Raw genomic sequence first — 20,993 nt, forward strand, 5'->3', positions numbered from 1 at the left:
AAAGAGTCTGTAAGCATTGAAAAGAATGATGTAGCAGCTTTTCAATGTCTCACAAAACTATCTTGAAGTAAACAAAAACATCTACATATAACTCTGATAGACAAATAAAATAATCGTACCTTCCAAAGAAGAAGTTGCTGGTCTGCCACTGTCTCAGGTGGTCAGTTTTTTGTAATACTATGTAACTTTGCGTTTTAATAGTTAGTTATGATCCAATACAGCAAACATACAAACACACATACAAACAAGCTGTTTGACTAAGATGTAACTCGACAACTCCCGGGTAGTGACATTTCTGTTTTTGTCAGTTGAGTTGAGAGCGATGTGGAGGCTTTTCAGAGGTTAAGAAAGGATCATGTCTCTGTTAGTAATACTGAACAGTAATCATATCTTACCAAAATGGGAAGTTGTTGGTCTACCACTGCCTGTACGTTAAGTCCAAGGATCTCCATCATCCTGTAATGACTTCATTAAGACGTAAACCCAGAAAGTTCTCTCCCCTTGTAGAAAACTGAACTATTCAAGTGTATAAATGACTCTGTTTGGGCTTTTGGTGCCCCCAAATTAGCATAATTTGTGCCGCCTGACAATAACTCCAATCTTCACATTGCTTTTACATTTAATTAACTCAGGCAAAAGAGTTTATTCCTGTCTGATGTGAACGCCGCCTTAGGTTACTTTCTTTAATTTTAACCATTCATTTTACAGGAGTCGCTGGTCTACCAATGTTTAGCACTTTGAGATCCTCTTACGTTAATCTTGACTAAAGAATACAATCCTTAGTTACCTCACAGTATACAGCAGTTGCTGGTGTACTACTGCCTCTATTAGATAGTTTATTTGACTCGAGAAAATAACTTTGCACAACCTTCTACAACCGCTCAGTTAGTTTGTATGAAGGGTGTAACTTTTGGGTCTGAAATGTTCAGTTTGGGTCAGTTTGAACACAACACAAAGCTCTTTCTCTCTACAGAAATCCTTTCTGTAAACACGTAGAATAAAAACTTGATCCTGTCAGGGACAAAAACAAGAACTGTTAGAGGACTCACTTTGATACATCAGGAAAAAACACAGAGATATCACAACTCACGGATTCAGCCAGAGAGAGGGAAGGATGAATGGAAACGAAGCTGAAGAGAGCGAGCCAATACAGAATGAGGGAGAGAGACACCGGGAGGAGAAAGAGAGCGAGAGAGAGGAGAGGGGATCCCAGAGAGAGAGAGAGAGAGAGAGAGCAGAGGAAGAGAGGCAGCATGAGGAGAGAAAGAGGAAATCACTCTGCTCCTGATCATCAGTGAGGACAAGTCTGAGGAGGGCTGGGAACACCTCATGGGAGCAGAAGGAACAGATCTCTCTCTCTCTCTTCATGTTTCAGGAAACAAACAGATTTAAAGAGCTGCAGATTCATGAATAAGAACCAGTGCTGACTCTGGTTTCTGGAGTATTTGGAGTGACTCACATTTTCCAAGGAGGCGAGACGGAAAGGGAAAGAATCTAAGGAATATTTAAAGGTCTCTGGAGAGCAGACTCTGTTTCGGATGAAAAAGACTCAGAGGAATGTTTCACCAGAAATCCAGACTTCACAAATCCTCTCTCGGACATGAGGGGAAAGTTAGCGACACATGCTCACTTCAGGTATGATAATGTGTATCATCAGTCTCTGTCAGACGCAGACACACTCACATATGAGCCGAGACGTGGAGACGAGGACACGGATGGACTGTCACACATGGTTATCAACGTACACACACGCAGGAACGACATCAGTGCAGGTATGTAGAGAGAGAGAGAGACTTCCGAGACTCTGAGTGATCCGAGTCCAGCTCAGCAAAGTTTCAGACTTCTATGGAGGAAAATGCAAAGACTTCTTTCTTCTTATTATTCGTTGTTTCCTTTTTGCTTCTTTAAGGACTAAAGTTACAAAGACTGAGAGGCTGTGGTTCTGATTTGTAGGATTCAAGGCTTCTCATGGATCATACATTTTTATCACGCTCTGAGAAGATCTTGAGGATGAAGCCCCTGTATCTGTTCCCCTCCGGCTTCAGACGGATTCTCTGATCAGAAGATGAGAGGTTGTTTCTGAAGAATGACTGAAGACATGTGAGAGGAAACTTCCGACCTTTCATTTGGGAGACTCTTTTTCTTGTGTTTGCAGACAGGGATGCACGTGTTTTATTTCCCTCCGATCAGCAGAGTCCTTTTGGGTGAACAGCTGCTCTTTTTGTTGTGCTGAAATCTGCAGAAAGCTATTTTCGTGTCTCCATGTGGACGCCATCATCTGTTGAGTATTCTCAGATGACAAAGAATGCAGAGTTTCCTCTGATGTGTTGGAGTAAGAGCGGCTCATTGATCCGAGCTCTTTACCTGATAGATGGTGTTTTACCTTGGTTCTCTCTTCAGGGGTAAGGATGAGTAGAGTTTCCTCTCTTTCGCTCCACTCTGACCCATTTCCGAGGCTGCAGTCCTGAGGTGTGACTGTGAGTGTGTGACTGCATTGACACCATGAACCTTCGTGGTTCCAACGTGTCTGAGTTGATCTCTAACACCGTCAGAGCCATCACCGCTCTGGAGTCCAACACCCGGCCCCCACGTGTACCCGGCGAGAACACCCTCCGGATCAATAACTCGGAGTGTCGAGGAATCGATGTGCTGATGGGAAACTGGTCTCACCATGCCATGGGAGGGATTTACGGCGTGTCTCAGTGTCCCCCCGGCCAGCAGGTGGCAGCACAGAAGAACTGGGCAGCGCTGCTGATACTGGGCGTCATCGCCGTCACGGTGATGGGGAACATCCTGGTCATCCTTGCCGTGTCTCTGGAGAAGAAGCTGCAGAACGCCACAAACTACTTCCTCATGTCGCTGGCAGTGGCTGACATGCTCCTCGGCATCCTGGTTATGCCGGTGTCCATGGTGACCATCCTCTACGGTAAGTACACAGTTATACTTTAATAGAGTTTTATTGAGTCGGCGTTTGGCGTAATGCTGACACGAGTCCAAGGAGCATGTGGGCTTTAACCCGGTCCTGCTCCATATTTACAACATTCATCACATGTGGAAACGTGTGTTTGAACTCAGCTGTGACGGATGGAAGGGCTCAGTTGATAGAGTTAACTCTGAGTAGCAGTAAAAGAGACGGATGAAAGAAAGAAGGATAATGCGGCTCTTTTGTTGGCTGTTAAAGTCAACAGCCTCTGAAACAAGAGGTGGAAGGTAGCCCGGGGTGTTTCCAAGGTAGCCCTGTGTGGACATGTATATAAATATTTTATTAGCTCCATTATCTGGTCTTAATAAGGTGACTGAGGTTGTTCACTCCAGGTCTGGACTTTACACAATGATGCAAAAGCTTAAAAAAAGAAAAGAGAAATATCCTCAGATGTCCTGATTCATGTGTGTGATGAGGCAGCATGATATGAGCTGACCTGTCCATCAGAGTCTGTGTTGAACGATCACCTGGTGGAGCTGAGGTACTGACTCGCGTGGTTGCTCCCTACGGTGGTTCAGGTGTGTTTGTTACAATTCCTCTCACCGTTCCTCCTCTACTCTGATAATCCGGTGCATGCAGCGCTGCAGGAGCCTCATTGGTCCACAGAGCTGTGAATCATGGCGTTGATGATGTAATACAATTCTGCCTGTTACATCAAAGGCAGAATTTTAGAATTCTGCCTTTGATCTCAGAATTCTGAGAAAATGTCAAAATTCTGAAGAAAAGTTGGACCTAAAAACGACATTTCATTAGCCCCTCCCCTCTTTCCTGCTTCATCCCTCTTTTTATATCATCGATAACTAATTCAAAGTTAACAGAAACATGAACACTGTGACATAAATCAGCATGAGAAGAACTAACTATAATGACAGAAACCGTGTTTGTTTCCTCTCACTCTGATAATCCGGTGCCCACAGTGCTACGGGGGCCTCATTGGTCCACAGAGCTGTCAATCATGATGCCACACCCCCTCCTTTTGGCATCAAATAACTAATTCAAGTAATTAAATTCTATAAACATTTCTGCTGTGAAGATCGGCTTTTTTAAATGGTTGTGTATGTGGTTTCCTGTGCTTCTGCAGCCAGCCTCTAGTGGACACCCGAGGAACTGCAGGTTTAAACTCTTCATTATCAGCTTTAAATTTCAAGGCTGAGGTTGGTGCTTGGAAGTTACTCACCATCACAGGAAAGAGTCCATAAAATACATGAATGATCAACAATATAGTGAGGTCAAATGATTCAAAATCGTTTAAGTGCACTATATATTTGATAGTAGGCTATTTTGTAGATTCAAATAATGACATAAAATAAGGTCAAAATGAAATATACCATCCTGTTTAGTATTACTACATGTGGGTTCTTCTGTTTTAGTAGTTTTCTAGTTCCAGCTCTCTTGTAGTTTTGCGGTGCCGTTTTCTTCTCTTTTTATTCCTCATAGTTTCAGCAACTCATCACAGATTATTCTGAAATGAGCTGAGCTTCAGTCTGAAGATGGATCTGATGTTTCCTCTAGTGTCAGTGGTCAGAGCTGCATCCATAACAGAGGCTGGTGATCACAAATAAGACCAAAGATTGAAAATCAAACATCATGTGACCTCCACAGACGGACGGTTTATCCCCCGGGGACTTCTGCACAGAAAATTTTCTGGTGATGTGTTCAAAAGCCATGGGATATTTCAATCTGATTTTTAAATTGTTGGACAGCATGGAAAATAAATTCCAGTCAGAGTCTGAACTCTGCTGTCAGCCTGCCACAGGTGGAGGCTGGATTCACCCGGAGAGCCTCCTCATTTTCTCTGTTTATCTGTCTGCCACACACACACATACACACACAAACACACACACACACACACACACACACACACACACACACACACACACACACACACACACATACACACACACACCCATCTCTGTCCTCCTCTGCCTGTTTTCAGCTGATCCTCTGCTCCTCTCCTCCTCTCCCCTCTGAGTCTGTAAATGTCACGAGTCGCCGCTCACAGAAGCAGCTTTAAGCCCTATAAGTAGAAAATTAATTAGCATGAGAACGAGCGCTAAAATTAGGGAGAGGAAGGAGCGCTTCCTAAAGAACGACCTGCAGAGCTTATTACTCGTCCTCCTCCATCTTTAACGAGGAGACAAAAGAAGTCATTAGTCGGAGGAAATAACTACAGCCGGTGTTTGTTTTGGGTGTCAGAGCGTTTGTGTTTCACGCTCGCTCAGAGAGCAAACAGTGAAGTGTCAGGATGGGAGGGCTCCGGGATGATATCACAGAGAGACATGGCTCATGAGGGAGAGAGAGAGAGAGAGGTGCTATTGATGTTAAAATGAGGAGTAAAGGTGACATCCGGAGGTGAGGGGTTAATACTGAGGTCAGAGAGGAGCTTGTGCTTCATGTCAGGGATGAATTTATGAAGATTAGTTTTTAAATGGGGTCATTAATGAGAACGAGGGTGGCTGATGTATTACATTCATTACTCTTCATTATTAAAGCAGCAAATTAAAGCTCCTATAGGGAACGTTCAGTCTGTGTGGCTTCTGGCGCCCCCTGTGGACAGAGTGATTCAAAACAATAACAACCTTACCCTGCCGTCTTTTTAACAATGAAACATCATTCATAATGAATCTTCTGCCCCTTCTGGCACCTACCAGCAGCATCAGGTATTACAAACACCTGTGTTAGGATAATGTAACATGGACAGGTATGGCAGCAGAGCGTAGAGGTTACCAACTAAAGACACAAACAAGTTGATGTTTGTGGTGACGATTTCACAGAGATGTGACTTCAGAAGAGAAACAAATGTGGAGGATGATCAAAAGCTGCATTTCATTGCGAGTTTTCTGTTTTGCAGCAAAAAACGAGAAGAAGCCAGTCGCCGTTTCAATATTTGTCTCAGCTCCTTGCACAGATGTGTTTAAGTTCGCAGCTATGTTTGTGAGCTGTATGAGTACACAACATCCTGTTGGTGATGCTTCCAAGTCTGCATTTGGTTGGGTTGGGTACCAATTGTAGCGGGTCCAAATCCAGTTCTTATCGTGTCCTGATTCTGAATACGTTTTTCTCGGAGAGTAAAAGAATATAACAAGAACAAAAGTTAGCATGCCTCTTTCTTATTGAGATACATTAAAAACTCTGACGAAAATATGTGTTGATTTTGTTGACGAGACGATGACGAGACGAAAACTTTAGTGGCGGACCGTCGGACATTCAAAATCCATGTTTCCCCCGCTGTGCGTCTAATCATTAAAGATAAAAGTGATGGCTTCCTGTGACAGACTGAGTTATTATCTGAGGGGCGCAGTGTTAGCTTGGTCACTACCTGCAGCAGGTATGCTTTATGGACCAGCTTCCCCGCCTCCATGTCTCATCTTCATTGAGGATATTTACCCCCCATGTGCATTAGTGATGGAGACCTAAACCGGGGGATGTCTATTCGATATTTGCCGTTTGTCGTTTTTTGCCGCTATTACCGTAAAAAGCTCAATGTCTGGAGCTTGATTTGTTCCAGTTTGGTGATACACCAAACACATATAGTAAGTTTTGATCAACTCCTTGTCATCAAAGATGCAGATGCATTTCAGAGGGCCGTGAACTGACTGTCTGTCCAGTGAGCCTGTCACTGCAGGTACATTCAAGGACCTTCGTAAATGTGCAATACAGCTCTTTCATGGCATTTCTCTGTGAATCAAGAGAATCAAAATTAAGTCACAGTGGCCACATCCAGAATGTTTTCCTTTGATTTTTTAGCAGGGACAGGCTGAATTATTTGACTTAAGATATTACACAAGCAAAAGTGTTAATGGAGTGAAATGTTGACGATTCTAATACTTGGTATAACCCCAATACCGACATCTGACCGACTACATGAATTATTTTAATAGTGAAGATGTTTGGGTAAAAATCCAAGACATACATTTTTTGAGTTTCCGTCAACTAAAACTATAAAGGGCTGAAAAGACTTAAATGTGACTAAAACTAACAGGCATTTTCATCTAATTACTAAGACTAAATCTAAAATAGCCGCCAAAATTAACACTGTACCCAAGCCTTCTCATTGGTTATTCCATCGAAAAGCAAACAGATGGGGAATCATTCATTTGAGTTCATGCTGATGAGCCGGTTTACTCCTCACCTTTGACTTTCTATCAATCAGAGGACTAGATATTTTTAAACCTGGTATCAGAACCTTTACCTCCTAATCCAGCTCATTCTCAGCCCTCACACACCTCCTGATTCCAGAGAAACAACCTCTTCTTCATGATGGATCTCAGCTGTTCTGTGTCTCATCCTCAGACCTCTGATTCGAAGTTGATCATGAGTGACAGAAGAGGAATCAGAGATAGAAAGGAGCCTTTGAGAAATGAAACACAAGGCAACTTTATGGAGCCGGCTGCAGGATATCTCCAGCTCTGGTTTTCAATGCAAACATCCAGCTGTTGTTCTCTCTGAATATAAATCAGAGTCTCTTAAACTCTGTCAGAGTTGTTTGAATGCTTAAAGAGCTTCATTTAAGATCCTCTTCTTCAGACATCAGGAGGCCTGAGCAGACGCTAAACACTGTGAATGATGCAGAGATTAACTGCTGATGGACTGTGTGGTTTTAGTCCACTGACAGGAGCAGTACATTTAAATCTGTAAGCATTTCCAGTACGTCTGACAACATTTAGAAACCAGAACACGTTGCAGATCCAGGTTCAGCATCTCTTCTGTAAACAGAGATCACTTCCAGAGCCGCTCAGAGAGGCCAGAAACCCTCTGAAGTGGGTTTGTTTCACATTTCAGACATTAAAGGGATTACTCTGATCAGACCAGGACCACAGAGACTGATCTTCCCTTTCTCGTCATCGCACATTAAAACCTCTCTTTGGATCTCGTTCAGAGCGTCACTGTCTCTGCTCTGAGTCACAGCGAGCGTGTTGGACTCACAGGATGTGTCTGGTCTCGTCTGAGAGAGAGTCCAGATCCATTCCTCCTCTTCAAACTTATCAGACTCAAACAAACATTTCAGGTTTCCTGGGAAATGTGGGATTATCCTGGCAGAGATGCTGGTTCACATCGATTACACGCTAATGCAAAGAGATGGACGCTGCAGCTCTGCTCGGCTCTGCCTTGTTCTCATCGTGCTTCCCCACAATACACCTGACAGAGCGATGAGTCTCCTGACGCCACTTCTACAGACGTACAGAGCTTTGATACGAGCTGAATTATAGTCCCATGAGAGCTGGAAATGTACAGTAGAGGTAACATCCACAACCTCAGCCTGAGGGAGAATAAATATTCATGGCTCGTTCTGAAAGATTGCCCCTGATATTTGTTGTTCCTGTTTCTTTTTTACAAATAAAATTGACTTCACTCTAAACTCAGCGTTTGATTTTCCGGTGGATTCTCTCTGCAGGTTGATAGACTAAAGCTTGGGGCAACACACAGCTGATTTAAATATAAGCAGACTTGTTCATTTCATCTCGTTTGTTATTGTCAAAATTCAAAATGAATCAAAGGCAGAGCAGAAATAATCACTCACAGTCGAGTTACGTTTTCTGCTGGGCGCGGACGTTTAGGAGACAAAGCTGCAGAATCTGTCAGCTGATAGGAAAACTTGAATTTTAAAGCAGGAGCTCAGAAAGAAGGAGGAAGAGAGGCTGGATCGAAGACCCAACATCAAGGCAGGATAAGATCCAGTCCCATCTGACAAACAGGACTCAGTCTGATCTCATCTTAATCCACCATGAGCAGAGCACTTTGCAGCGTTTAGCAAGTTACAGTGGCAAGGACAAACTTCCTTTAACAGGCAGAAACTTCCAGCAGGACCAGACTCATGTTAGACACACATCTGCTGAGACTGTGTTGGAGAGTAGGATAGAGGGAGATGAAGAGAGAGAGAGATGATAGTGGTGAGACAGATAGTAGTAGTTGTAGCAGCTTGACTCTGGCATGTCCACAGCAGCTTGACTCTGGCATGTCCACAGCAGAGATCCAGAGGATCAGCTTGACTCTGGCATGTCCACAGCAGAGATCCAGAGGAACCAACGAGACAAGGGAGCTCAGGGACTCCAGAAAGGTCTATGGTTAGTGACTCCTGATCCCTTAACAATCAGCACCTTTACCCTCTGCAGACCTGATTCTGTCAGACTAAATATGGTCTCCTGCTCAGGAAGAGTCTCTTTAACACTTTTGTTAATCACGTTCCTTGTTTCCACTCGTGTTAGTTTCCAGGTTGTCTAGTTTATTGTGGATTTCTGTTTCATGAGTGGGTTCTTCCCCCTCACTGACTGACCTTCCTTTAGTACTTCTATCTGTTTTGATGGTTAATAACAACCTTGTGAATTTCACCTGCATGCTGTTGCAATATCTGAATATGAATCTCCTGTTTGCACAGCACCTGAGCTCTGAATGATTTATTTTCACCATCAGATTTATGCCAAAAGTCTAACATGTAGTATGTGTTATAGTCTTTTGCAAGTCTCAGTCTATCTGCAGTGACCTTCAGTGCGTCTCCTGTCAGCCTGTCTCTGATTGACACCCTGAGACGTGGTCTGCAGGAGGAAACAAACACGTTAAGTGGTTGGAGCGACCCGGACATGAGCGTGTCTGTCTGATGTGCTCTCTCAAACCTCTTCACACTCAAACAGCCTCCAAACTGGGAGCTCCGCTCGCTCTTTGCATTTGCTCTTTCCTCTCCTGTCGGGCTTTTGTGATGCAGTTGCTCGGTGATCAATGCAGTAAAGCCTCTCAGTCTTTTTGGTCTTTTGGTCTCCAGAGGCAACAGAGAAAAAAACGATGGGAACACAGTATTCAGTCTGAGCTCGGTGGAAGCTTGCCGAGTTCCGGCTCTAGTCTCACCTCTGCTGTTTACAGGCTCCAGAATAACCTCATGCCATATTGATTTTCCTGAAGTTTGGGTTCAAATTCTCATTTTCCCTTCCCTCTTTAAGCTTCTGAAGTCTGTCAGCCGAGTAATGTCTTTTCTTTTCTTTTACTTTGAAGAGCGCGGCTCTCATCCATCACTCTCCCCCCACCCCCCTCTCTCTGTGTGTTGTTGTTAGTTTTCCTCTCAGAGTTTGTATGACAGAGGAAACAAACACTCCTGATTCAAAGCCCTCGGGTTTCGTCCTCGTTTTGTGGACAGCAGCTGTGCAGGAGGAGATTTATTTAAAAGATGAGACTCTGTTTCTCCTCCTGTGATTCACTCTCAAACCTAATCAAGACTGGAAAGATTCAACTCAGGTGTCGTCTTTAGATTGAAGGTTTACGTTTATTCACGGAACAAATAACTGATGAAGCATAATAACAGAGATAAAAAGGTAAATGTATTAATTATCAGGGGCCGAGGGACTCTTCTTTTATAGAATCTGCAAAAAATATCTTAGCATTGAAAGAAGGATTGAGAGGGTCTCTCACTGAGTCTACAAAAATGAACATTTTTATCACCTGGCTGTGTTAAATACTTGATCCTGATTGGTCAAAATACAACTACAGGGATTCATTCAACATCAAGAGCAGGAACTTATCAAGTCAATCTACATAGAAGAGAAAAGAATGGAATGGAACGGAATGGAACACATCAAAGGAGAATAGAACGGAATGCTGTCGGTTGATCAAAGCTAAATAGAACACTGATTCATTCTAAACAACAAAAGAGACACCAGGAACAACCTGATCATACGTCATATCAGATCACTCCACAGAAAGTAGTTTGTCTCATTCCCCCTCTGCCTGTTGACACTGTGGTAAAAACTTTAGTGTGGTCTCAGGCTGGTCTTGGTAGTGGGAAAATAATGACTCTTAGCGGGCACAGATGTGAGAGCAGCCTGAGGAGCTACTGGACCCCAACCATCTCTGAGGGGGAAAAGTGGAGCAACATCCTTTCCTGCATTCCAGGCAACGACAGTCAGCCAGCACCCCCTGTCAGTCAAAGAGGTCACGCCCCTAATCCTCCCTTCCTTTAATCCTTAACCTGCTGTAAACAGGTGAGTTGTATATAAATTCAGCCGTACAGTTGTCATGAAGAGGGAAATGAGCTATAGAGACCCAAACTGTTTTTGTACCAGGCTGTAAACATGTTTATTTCTGCTGTAACATTTTAACATGGGGCTCTATGGGGACTGACTCACTGCAGGAGTCACACTCTAGTGGACACTGGAGGAACTGCAGGAGACACACTCTAGTGCAGGGGTTCCCAAACATTTCAGCCCACAACCCCCAAAATAAAAGGTGCCAAAGACTCGCAACCCCACTGTCTCTCAAACTGATTCAATGTGGCTTCATTGAGCTGCTCTGGAATTCAATTGCCTACCTATATGAGCATGGGGCTGTGTTTCCTGTGCCGTTATGACTTAACCTACTGCTACAATTAACTGTTCACTAACCCTAAACTTAGGAGTCATCTGGCAAAAAGTAAGGCAGAAAACTCATTACATTTTCTATTTTCAAGATTTTATTTCAAGTTTAGATATTTTTGTAGATATTTTTTACTATAATCGGTAAACTGTACTAATTTTAGCTAATTAAAAAAAACAAACATTCAGGAAGACATCTCATGAACCCCTATTTGTGTCCCGCGACACCCTAGGGGGTCCCGACCCACACTTTGGGAACCCCTGCTCTAGTGGACAGTCAAGCAGGGACGGACTGCAGTTATTGGCACTTAATGTTATAGCCTCCTTTCCAGCCCATGAAAGTGAGCAGCAGAGCTAGAGGCTGCAGATTCAGCACTGCATTTGGATTACTAGACCAGGTTTTCAGTGTTGGACCAGAACTCAAACCTCATTTGAATCCTAACCATAACCCTCGCTACAAGACGAGGCCTGCCTCTGATTCTGCAGACACATAATATTACTGAAAGTGCTTGCCTGCAAGCCAGTGTTGAAGTAATTCAAACTTGCTTACAAACTTTGGGCCGTGTAGTGCGATAAACTGATATGAAAGACTTCTCTCAACATGCTGCTGGATTCAGTCGAGGCTCATGGATGCCGTGTCTCTTTGTTTCCATCCCAGAATAATACCAAGCTTCTCTGTGTCTTATGCAACAGGAGCTTTAACGTCAATGCAATACAGTGAATCATTAGTTTATTGGGCAATTTGCTCGTAGATGCCACTGCTGATGTAAAAGTTTCTATTCTGAATCCGAGCTCAGCGGGAGAAATGTGTTTGGAAAGACATTTGCAGCTGTGTGGCTGCAACACAATCAGTAAACTGTATGTGGTGAGCCAAGAAGAAATTGTTGTTTCATACCATATTAAATCTCTACTGGTGCCGTTTAGGGAACATTTATAGCTGCATTTTCTCTTTCCTCTGTTTTCTCTCCTGGTCGTGGGATGTTATAGGCTTCATCATTTTCATAGTCTAATGTTTTCACCGGGCTCAGTGTTTTACTCTTCAATAAAACGAACCATTCACGCTGAGCTGACATCGACAAAGGGATAAAAATAGTGCCGAAGTCATTACAAAAAAAGTTGTTTGTACTTTCAACGCTCGCTCAAAGGTTCTGAATCAGCGGCTGACAAAGACGCTGAACACCCCGACAATCAGTCGGCTTCACTGAATACTGACATCCTGAGACTATAAAACACCTCCCTGGACAAACACAGACTGACTGAGGGACTCTACAGGGTGAGATGAGCCTGTTTACCCTCAGGGGGGCGCGAGAGGAAAGAATGAGACATTTCACTCACAAGGGTCATCCTCTGAGGGGCACAAATATGCCTATAAGGTTATATTGAAATATTTGGACATAGAGTTTTCCCTTTGGTCATAAATTGGTGCCAGGCCAAAGTGCGATTGTTGAAATATGGAGTGAATCCTCTTGGGTGCATGAATGTGCTCAGTACATGTTTTGGCAGCTAATCTTTTGATATTGATGTTTTCTGTGTTCCAGATGATGCATTAGCTACAGTTTGTGAAAGATTAATAACAGTACATATCTCTGTAAACTTCAGGAGTTATCCTCTGGAGAACACGAACATAATAGCAATCCATCCCACATGTTTTTTTTCTCTCATTCTTTCAGTGTAACGCCACCCTAGTTTAAGAGTTCAGGCTTCTTTAACATATCTTTGCACATAAACTTTCCACCTTAGTATCAAGTTGCACCATTGTGATTAATCACTCTGGAGAGAGTTCATACTGTGGGGAACATGATATACCTTTTTCTTTTAATGGTGGTCTCATTTCTAGTTTACAATACTTTATGTACCAGAGGACACTTCAAACTTATATGGTCTAAGACAATGTCAGTGGGCATAGAAGGAAACCCAAGAGTTATCCTCTGGAGAACATGAACATAGTAGCGATCCATCCCACATGTTTTTTTCTCTGATTCTTTTAGTGTTACGCCTCCCCAGTTCAGAAGTTGCAATGTAGTCATCAGGCTTCATTAACATATCTTTGCACATAAACTTTTCACCCAGGTATGAAGTTGCACCATTGTGATTAATCACTCTGGAGAGAGTTCATCCTCTGGGGAACATGAATATGCTTTTTTTTTAATGGCAGTCTCATTTTTATTTTACAATACTTTCCTGTGCACCAGAAGACACTTCAAACTTATATGGTCTAAGACAAATGTCAGAGGGTATGAAAGGAACACAAGAGTTATCCTCTGGAGACCATGAATATCAACAGAAATACTGCAAGGCTGACCTACATGTGTCAAAATATCTGTTTAATATTGCTTTCAGTGGGATTCTTGAAACAGGAGCTGTGCTGCAGTCATTAAGGTTTGGTTGTCCAAACCGTAGAGAGTTAATCCTCTGGGGAGCATGAATATGCATAGCTATATTCGTAGAAAGGCATGTCTTTGGATTTTTCTTGGATATTTAGTGCTTTGAACTTCAGGTGGTGTAAGAAAAAGTTAGAAAATGAGGTTTGACAAACAAATATCCCCTGAGGACCATGAATAAGGACATCTTGAATACATTTAATTATGTTCTAACTATTTAACCAGCATAAACACAGCTATTCTCCTCTGACTTTTTTTTTATAAAATAAACACTTCATGCGTCCTTCTTTTTGAATCCAAGGATCTGCTTCTTTAACATTACATCACTAATATTATGGTTATATAAAGGTCGGCAGCCTCGTTTCTTCAGACTAAGTCAGAAATGGTAATTAGTGTCGAAATGCCAGGCGAATAAACATCTCTCCAAACAAGGCTCTGCAGACTGTTTACAGTGAGCAGGACTAAAGAGAGGAGACAAAGGACTGAGAGAGGCAGCTGAAGACGGAGCTGTCTTTACAAAGCTGCTTTCAAAAGGGGCAGCGCTTCATTATGAACACATAAAATACACATCTCAGTCTTTGAAGGAAGCTCCTGTCCCTCTGATAAACACTCTCAGGTTTCACAAACAAACAACACAAACACACAGGAAGCAAACAAACAAATCAGGAGTCGGTGGTGTTGATCCGTTCAACAAACTTACAAGACACTGACCTGGCGTTCCTCGACTCGTTTGCCAATCCAAATGAGTTCAATATCGATTTCCAAGAAGTGTTTTCAGCAGGTGAAGACAGAAATGTCTCTGGATGCTGCAAACAGTCAGTGCAACATGTGACCCGTCTTTAGGCTGCGGAAGGAAGGAGGTAAGACTTTTTAAAACAGAGCTTTAAAGACTCAGAGTGACAGGAACGGCAACAAAGCAAATCAGAAAGCACAAAAGGCAAAGTGAAAGATGGCAGAGAGACGGTTACATTAACAAGTTTATAGCCGCTTCTTTTTTATATATATATTTTATTTTGCTTTTCAGATTTAAACACATGAACAGAAAATAGACACATAAAGGACAGAAAAGAAGGAAACCTACCCTATAAAATAAGTTAATATTACAAAATAAATACTGACAGTAGGTAGTTCCAAAATAACGAAAATATAAAAACAAAAAAAAGTTCCCAAAAAAGACGAGAGGTAAAATTGAATCTTCACCTCAAAGGTGATATTCATGACATTCCCAATACAGTTTCGTTATACAACGGCACAGTCCATCATGTGAGATGGGAGGTTTTCCATGTAGTCCAGATAGGGTTGCCATATCTCATGAAATGTTTCACTCCTGTTTCTCAGGCAGTAAGTTATTTTCTCTAGAGCAACACATTTATTGATTTCATAAATGTGTTCAGAGCCAGAGTCCAATAGGAATGTCGACATTTGATTTCCATTTTAAGGCGATTCATTTATTTGGGAACGATCAGCAAGATTTCTATAAGCTTGATAGCATAGCTATCTTTAAAATTAAAATTAGCATGCCTCTTGAAGTAAAAACACAGGTTGGGATCTGAAACAGAAAAGACACTCACCTTTTGATTTACATTCAGAGCGTGGGATGGAAACCGTAGAGGGCAGAGAATCCGGAGGGAGTCGGTCAGATCTACCTGGAGGTGAGGTCGTGCAGTGCTTCGTTCACGAGTTACAGGATGTTGGAGTTTATTTCTAATTTTACTGGAATCTGATGAAGAGACGAAAGAATGAGGAGGTTAGGGGACGACCGCTGGTTCCGGTTCAGCATTTTAGTTACACTAATAAGCATAAAATAAGAATGTGAGGGCATATTTTTACCCAAAAGGTCAAAGGTCGACTTCACTGTGACACCATAATGTCCTTTAAAATCACATATCAAGCAGTTATTTCCATCTTAGTATCTTTAACATGATATCTTTTGAATATCTGAAGAAAATGTGGCATAAAAGTCAACTCACATTCTCAGAAATGATGCTAGTTGCAGTTTCCTGGGCCGTCACAATAACTAGTATTTACGATAACTGTCCTTTTAAAAAATATAAGCAGACGATAATATCGTGAAACTAATTGGGGGGATAATTAGGGCGGTTGAGGTTCTTTATGCTTGTTTCTGCTTTCTGTAAAACGCAGGATAGAAGAAGCAAAAGCAGTAAGAGCAAAAGAAGAAGACAACAGCTAGCCAGCTAAGTGTTGCTTCTACTGCAGAGCAAATCATGTCAGAGGAGATGACAGATGAAAGCGAGATACTCTACCTACACAACAAAAAAGTTTCCTCACATGTTTGGGAGTTTTTTTTGGATTCGAGATGTTTGAGGAGACTCCAGTCTGCAGGACAAGATGATCGATGGACATGAAACCAGAGGTATCAGAGCGGTTAACCGTCTGTAGTCTCACACACGACTTCTCCGTCCCTGCACCAGCTCCTGATTTAGATTCTTGCCTGGCTCAAGGCGAGCACAGCTTCCAGTCTGAAACTGGGTAACTGTTATATCTCTGTATATTTACAGTGTGCTGTGATGACTTAGACTCTGTACATACTTCCTCCTTTGTTGCTCTGGATGCTCTGCAGGAGGTCTGTTATGAACAAAGTGATTACATGATGAAATGATTGTGAAACGGGTTAATCGATATCAAAGGAAACAAAGCAGAAACGGGCCAAAGGTGACTCCTGGGTGGAAGATTATTTATTTATCTATTTATCTATTTATCTATTTATCCATTTATTTATTTATTTATTTATTTCTCTCCTGACTCCATGGTGTCTTCTGACTCTGGATAAACATTTTATTCTGCAGCAGCGATAAATCTCTCAGTCATCTGGACGCGGCGGACCGCCTGCATCAGAAATCACTTCTCATTCCCTCTCTAAAGAAGACAGGTTGAAGAAAGGATGCAGGTGAAGAGAGGGAAAATTGAAGTGAAAAATAGCCGGACGGCGTTGTGCTCATCCGTTTGTTCTGGCGCAGACGGGATGGAGATGTGTGTCTGAAAGGTGGACTGAATGAAACAGAGCAAAGTAAAGGTCAGAGACATTGACAAACGCATCTGATCAGATCTCAGGCTGAAGGTCACGTGGACGTCAAATGCCACAAAAAGATCAAATTAACGATCAGATGAAAGCTCACATCCTGTTTAAACACGGCTGGTGGATTAATTTTCAGATTTAATAAAAGAAACTGCAGCTCTTATGAAACACTCCTTTAACAGCTCAATAAAGGACTTTCTGTTACATGTACATAAAGCAGCTTCCTCTGTATCTTCTTCCTCCTCCTCTTCCTCGCCTCAGGACGGCCGTGGACGTTACCTCCTGAGAGTTCCCGTCTCTGTCCTCACAGCAGCTAATAATTAACATGGACTAATGAAGGCGTCTGATGACACGGCGCTGCGGCACGCTATAATTTAGATCAGGAGCGTTTGGCTCAGTCTCAGGGGAGGACACTTCACTTTCTGTCCTCTGAAGACGCCTGCAGCTCCTCACATATGGTCTCAGGTGTGGAGCCCTCTGCACCCTGGCTTCATTATTCTTGAATCAGTGAGTGTGATGAGTGTGACAGCGTGTTTACAGTCAGAGATATACTGTAGACCTTTATTATGTATTCATCCTTAGCGACATCCTCTCTTTAGTCCAAATAAGTATTTCCTTCATCATCGTGAAGGCCTCTGCTGCTGCTGGTATTAATTATGATTAAGGAGCATCCTGCCAAAGGGCCTCTTAAGTTATGAAGTTATTTCTTTTAGTCTCTTTATAAACCTCTGCACCTTTTGTTTCTTCTCCTCTTTCTTCTCTATGTGCAGAGGACAGGTTGTATTTTGATGATTAACTCAGCAGTAAAGGTAAAACTGAGGTCACTCTGTTTATCTGCTGCTTTTTAATTAGCTTCATTAACGAGAGCATTAGTGCAGACAGCCCTGAACTCATTTAAGTGTTTAAGAAAATGTTTTCAGTGTTTCTGTGACGTAGTCGTGCGTGGGCTTCAGCATTAAAGGTACAGTGTGTAGCATTTAAAGGTACACTGTTTAGTATTTAAAGGTACAGTGTGTCGTATTTAAAGGTACAGTGTGTCGTATTTAAAGGTACAGTGTGGCTTACTTAAGGTGCAGTGTGTAGTTTTTAAAGGTTGTGTGTAGTATTTAAATGTACAGTGTGTAGTATTTAAATGTGCAGTGTGTAGTATTTAAAGGTAGTGTGTATTATTTCAAGGTACAGTGTGTAGTTTTTAAAGGTACAGTGTGTAGTATTTAAAGGTACAGTGTGTACTTTTGAAAAGGTACAGTGTGTCGTATTTAAAGTTACAGTGTGGCTTATTTAAGGTGCAGTGTGTAGTTTTTAAAGGTACAGTGTGTACTTCAACTAATGAAGCTGTCATTAATCAGTCTGCATATTTGTTGTTGTAGCTGATTTATTCCTCCAGTATGATTATCTCCTTTTGTATTTATCTTTTTGTGTGTGTGTTTTGTGCTTATTACCAAACCCTTTCATGTGCAGATCAGATTTCCTCTGGCTAATTAAACGTCTCGTTCAATATCTCCGTGTTTGTTCTGTAATGTTCTACAGCAGAAACATTCACAGCTGCCATGATGACTGTGTTCCTGCAGAAATAGAAACTAACACACACTCTGATGAACACTTACACCTGCTGACACACAAAGACTAATAAACAGACACACACACTCTCCAACACACACAAGGAGACAAAGAAGGAAGGGGAAGACTGGAAAGGGCAGAATCATCATCATCATTATCCCCTGCATGTTTTCAGATTAGCCAGTTGCGTGGAGTTTGTGGCTGTTTTCGAAACGGCATGCTACATACTAATTTAGTATGTAGTATGAGTGTTCTGTTCGATCTGTCATGCAGCATGCTGGGCCAGAAGTCACTGGATTTCCGGTTTCAAACAGCGGAGGTAAACAACGGCAAAGCCGATAGAGAAAATGCTAATTTAGCATCACTAATGATTTAAAAAGTTGAGAAGTGGTTTGTATAGAATTCTATAACTTTCACATTATCCCAAAACAGATTTCCTGCCCGTCAAAAAAGAAGGAAAAAGAAAAAGCGGAACAAGCGCTGTGCATTATGGGAAACATTACGCGAGGCAGACTGGTCCAATGCATACTTGGAAATTTTCCCGAATCAGGAGACATTCGGGGAGTTTTGGCATACTGCAGATTTTGCTCTTGTTCACATACTACATACTGAATTTTGGCCAAATCAGTACGTACTGCTAGTATAGTAGGCGATTTCGAAAACAGCCAATGTCAGGGAATTAAGGAAAGAACGTACTGCTTTGGTGTCTGCAGTAGAGATGGGTACCGAATTCGGTACTTTTATAGGTACCGACCGAATTCTGTCGGTACTACCGAGTACCGATTCACGTAAAATCAAACGGTACCATGTTTCGGTACCTGAACGCATCCCTGTGACTGTGAGGGATCGGAAGAGGAGGCGAGTTTCCATGCATTCGCCCTGTAATAAAGTTTGAGACTGATCGGGTGGACGTCTCTGCTCTCTGCTATCTGCTCTCTGCCTCGCTGTGAGTGTGCCCGCCTGTCAGCTGAAGGAGGATTAAGTTTATTTTATACAGTCTATGGTTGAGACGGACTCTCTCGCTAAGACTACCTGCCCTGTTTATAGCCGTTACTGTGTGTGTGAATGCCCAACAAGTAAGTTGTGTGTCCTGTTATTTTAAAGAGACAGAGAACTCACTTTTTCCTGTCCGCAGGCATTCACGTGTGTTCATTGATAAACTCCCGAAAGACCAATTAGACGCCACGAGCACGTGTCAGCTAATATATCTAATCACCTATATAATCCTGTTTCTGTTCATTTCATGTTAAATCAAATAAATATGTTAAATTAAACAAATTTGAGATTTAATTTTTTTTAAATTAACATTTATTACCACATAAACACACACAAAAGTACAGAAAATTGGTACCGTTGAGTACCGGTACCGATACCCGGTACCTGGGAATCGGTACCGTATCGGTTCAAATGTGAAAGGTACCCATCCCTAGTCTGCAGGAAGTCTGTATGGAGAGCAAAAGCAGGTGTTCTATTTCTGACATCATCAAAGACAGACTCTCTAATCCTCTTTCATAGACCTCCATTCAACAAACAAACATTGTAAAAGTAGTTTTCTTCTCCTCTTGAGGACAGACCTAACATAGCTTGACTTTTGTCTTTTGACTAATCTGCATCATGATGTTGTTATTTCAGCAAACTTAAGCCAGAATGAAGCCTCTGTGGAACGCACTGTTTACAGTGAAACTGAGACTCACCACAAACTGAGTAACGGGCGCTTTTGCAAAGATGTGATGAATCAAGAGATGACAGTCTTTACCTGGAACACATACAGTATCTGGAGGGGGATTGAACCTCTCTTGATCTGATCCTGAGTTAACAGGGTGAATTTGGTCCCTGATCTCATCACTGCACACCTTCACTTCCAGGTGTTTGCATACACACACAGACAAACCACACATCACATCAGATTTTATAAGAGCAGAAATCACATGACCCCTGCAGCTGTGTGACTCATAGTCCTCTGTGTGTCACACAGTCAAGGCCTCGTGTCCACGGAGACGAAGGTCTGAGGAGAATGGCGTTACCATGGGTGATACTAAAACCTTCAATCAGCTGGAAATGCATTTTTCTCCCAACGCGAGCGCAGAGAGGAAGGAACAAAGAGAGAGCAGAAGAAAGAGGCAGCTTCACCTCTTTCTGTTTCTTCATAATGTTTCTGCTTTCATGAGCTGCAGACACAAGCAGCCTCTAAAACAACACAAGTGATTACACTCAATGAGCTGCATCATACAACATCACAGAACACGGGCAAACACTAACAAGCTGACAGATTTATCAAGAGCCAGTGATGCAAACACTTTCTTTTTACAAGCAGTTACACACAAACAGGATCATCTGTGTGGGCTGATTTTCATATGTGAGAAACAGAACGTAGACTGTTGCTGAATTTTTAAAGACAGCACAATGAACATCATTTTGACATAAAAAAAATCAATCAAAATCTGCTGAGCTATAAAGAGAATTTTACCACAATGTCAACAGGCAGAGGGGTCAAGTGACTCCTTTACTCAGATTAGTTGTTTATGGTTGTCCCTGGTGTCTCTTTTTCTGTCTACAATTAATCACTGTTGTTATTTAGCTTTGATCAATCGGAAGCATTCCATTCTATTCTCCTTTGATCTGTTCCATTCTCTTATCCTTCCATTCCATTCCATTCTCCTTTGATCTGTTCCATTCTATTCTGCTTTGATCTGTTC

General features: G+C 42.2%; 1 protein-coding gene across 1 annotated transcript in view; it reads left to right on the top strand.

Annotated features, from left to right (window-relative positions):
- Window positions 1-1,275: 1,275 nt before the first annotated feature.
- The window catches only part of htr2aa (5-hydroxytryptamine (serotonin) receptor 2A, genome duplicate a), a 47,144-nt gene continuing 27,426 nt past the window's right edge, over window positions 1,276-20,993 (top strand). Inside the window, exon 1 of the mRNA XM_034693330.1 lies at window positions 1,276-2,926. Coding sequence (XP_034549221.1) covers window positions 2,503-2,926 — 424 coding nt within the window. The 5' untranslated portion in view covers window positions 1,276-2,502. The remainder of the gene's footprint in view (window positions 2,927-20,993) is intronic.

Source organism: Notolabrus celidotus, chromosome 10 (genome assembly GCF_009762535.1).
Source record: "Notolabrus celidotus isolate fNotCel1 chromosome 10, fNotCel1.pri, whole genome shotgun sequence".
Lineage (NCBI taxonomy): Eukaryota > Metazoa > Chordata > Actinopteri > Labriformes > Labridae > Notolabrus > Notolabrus celidotus.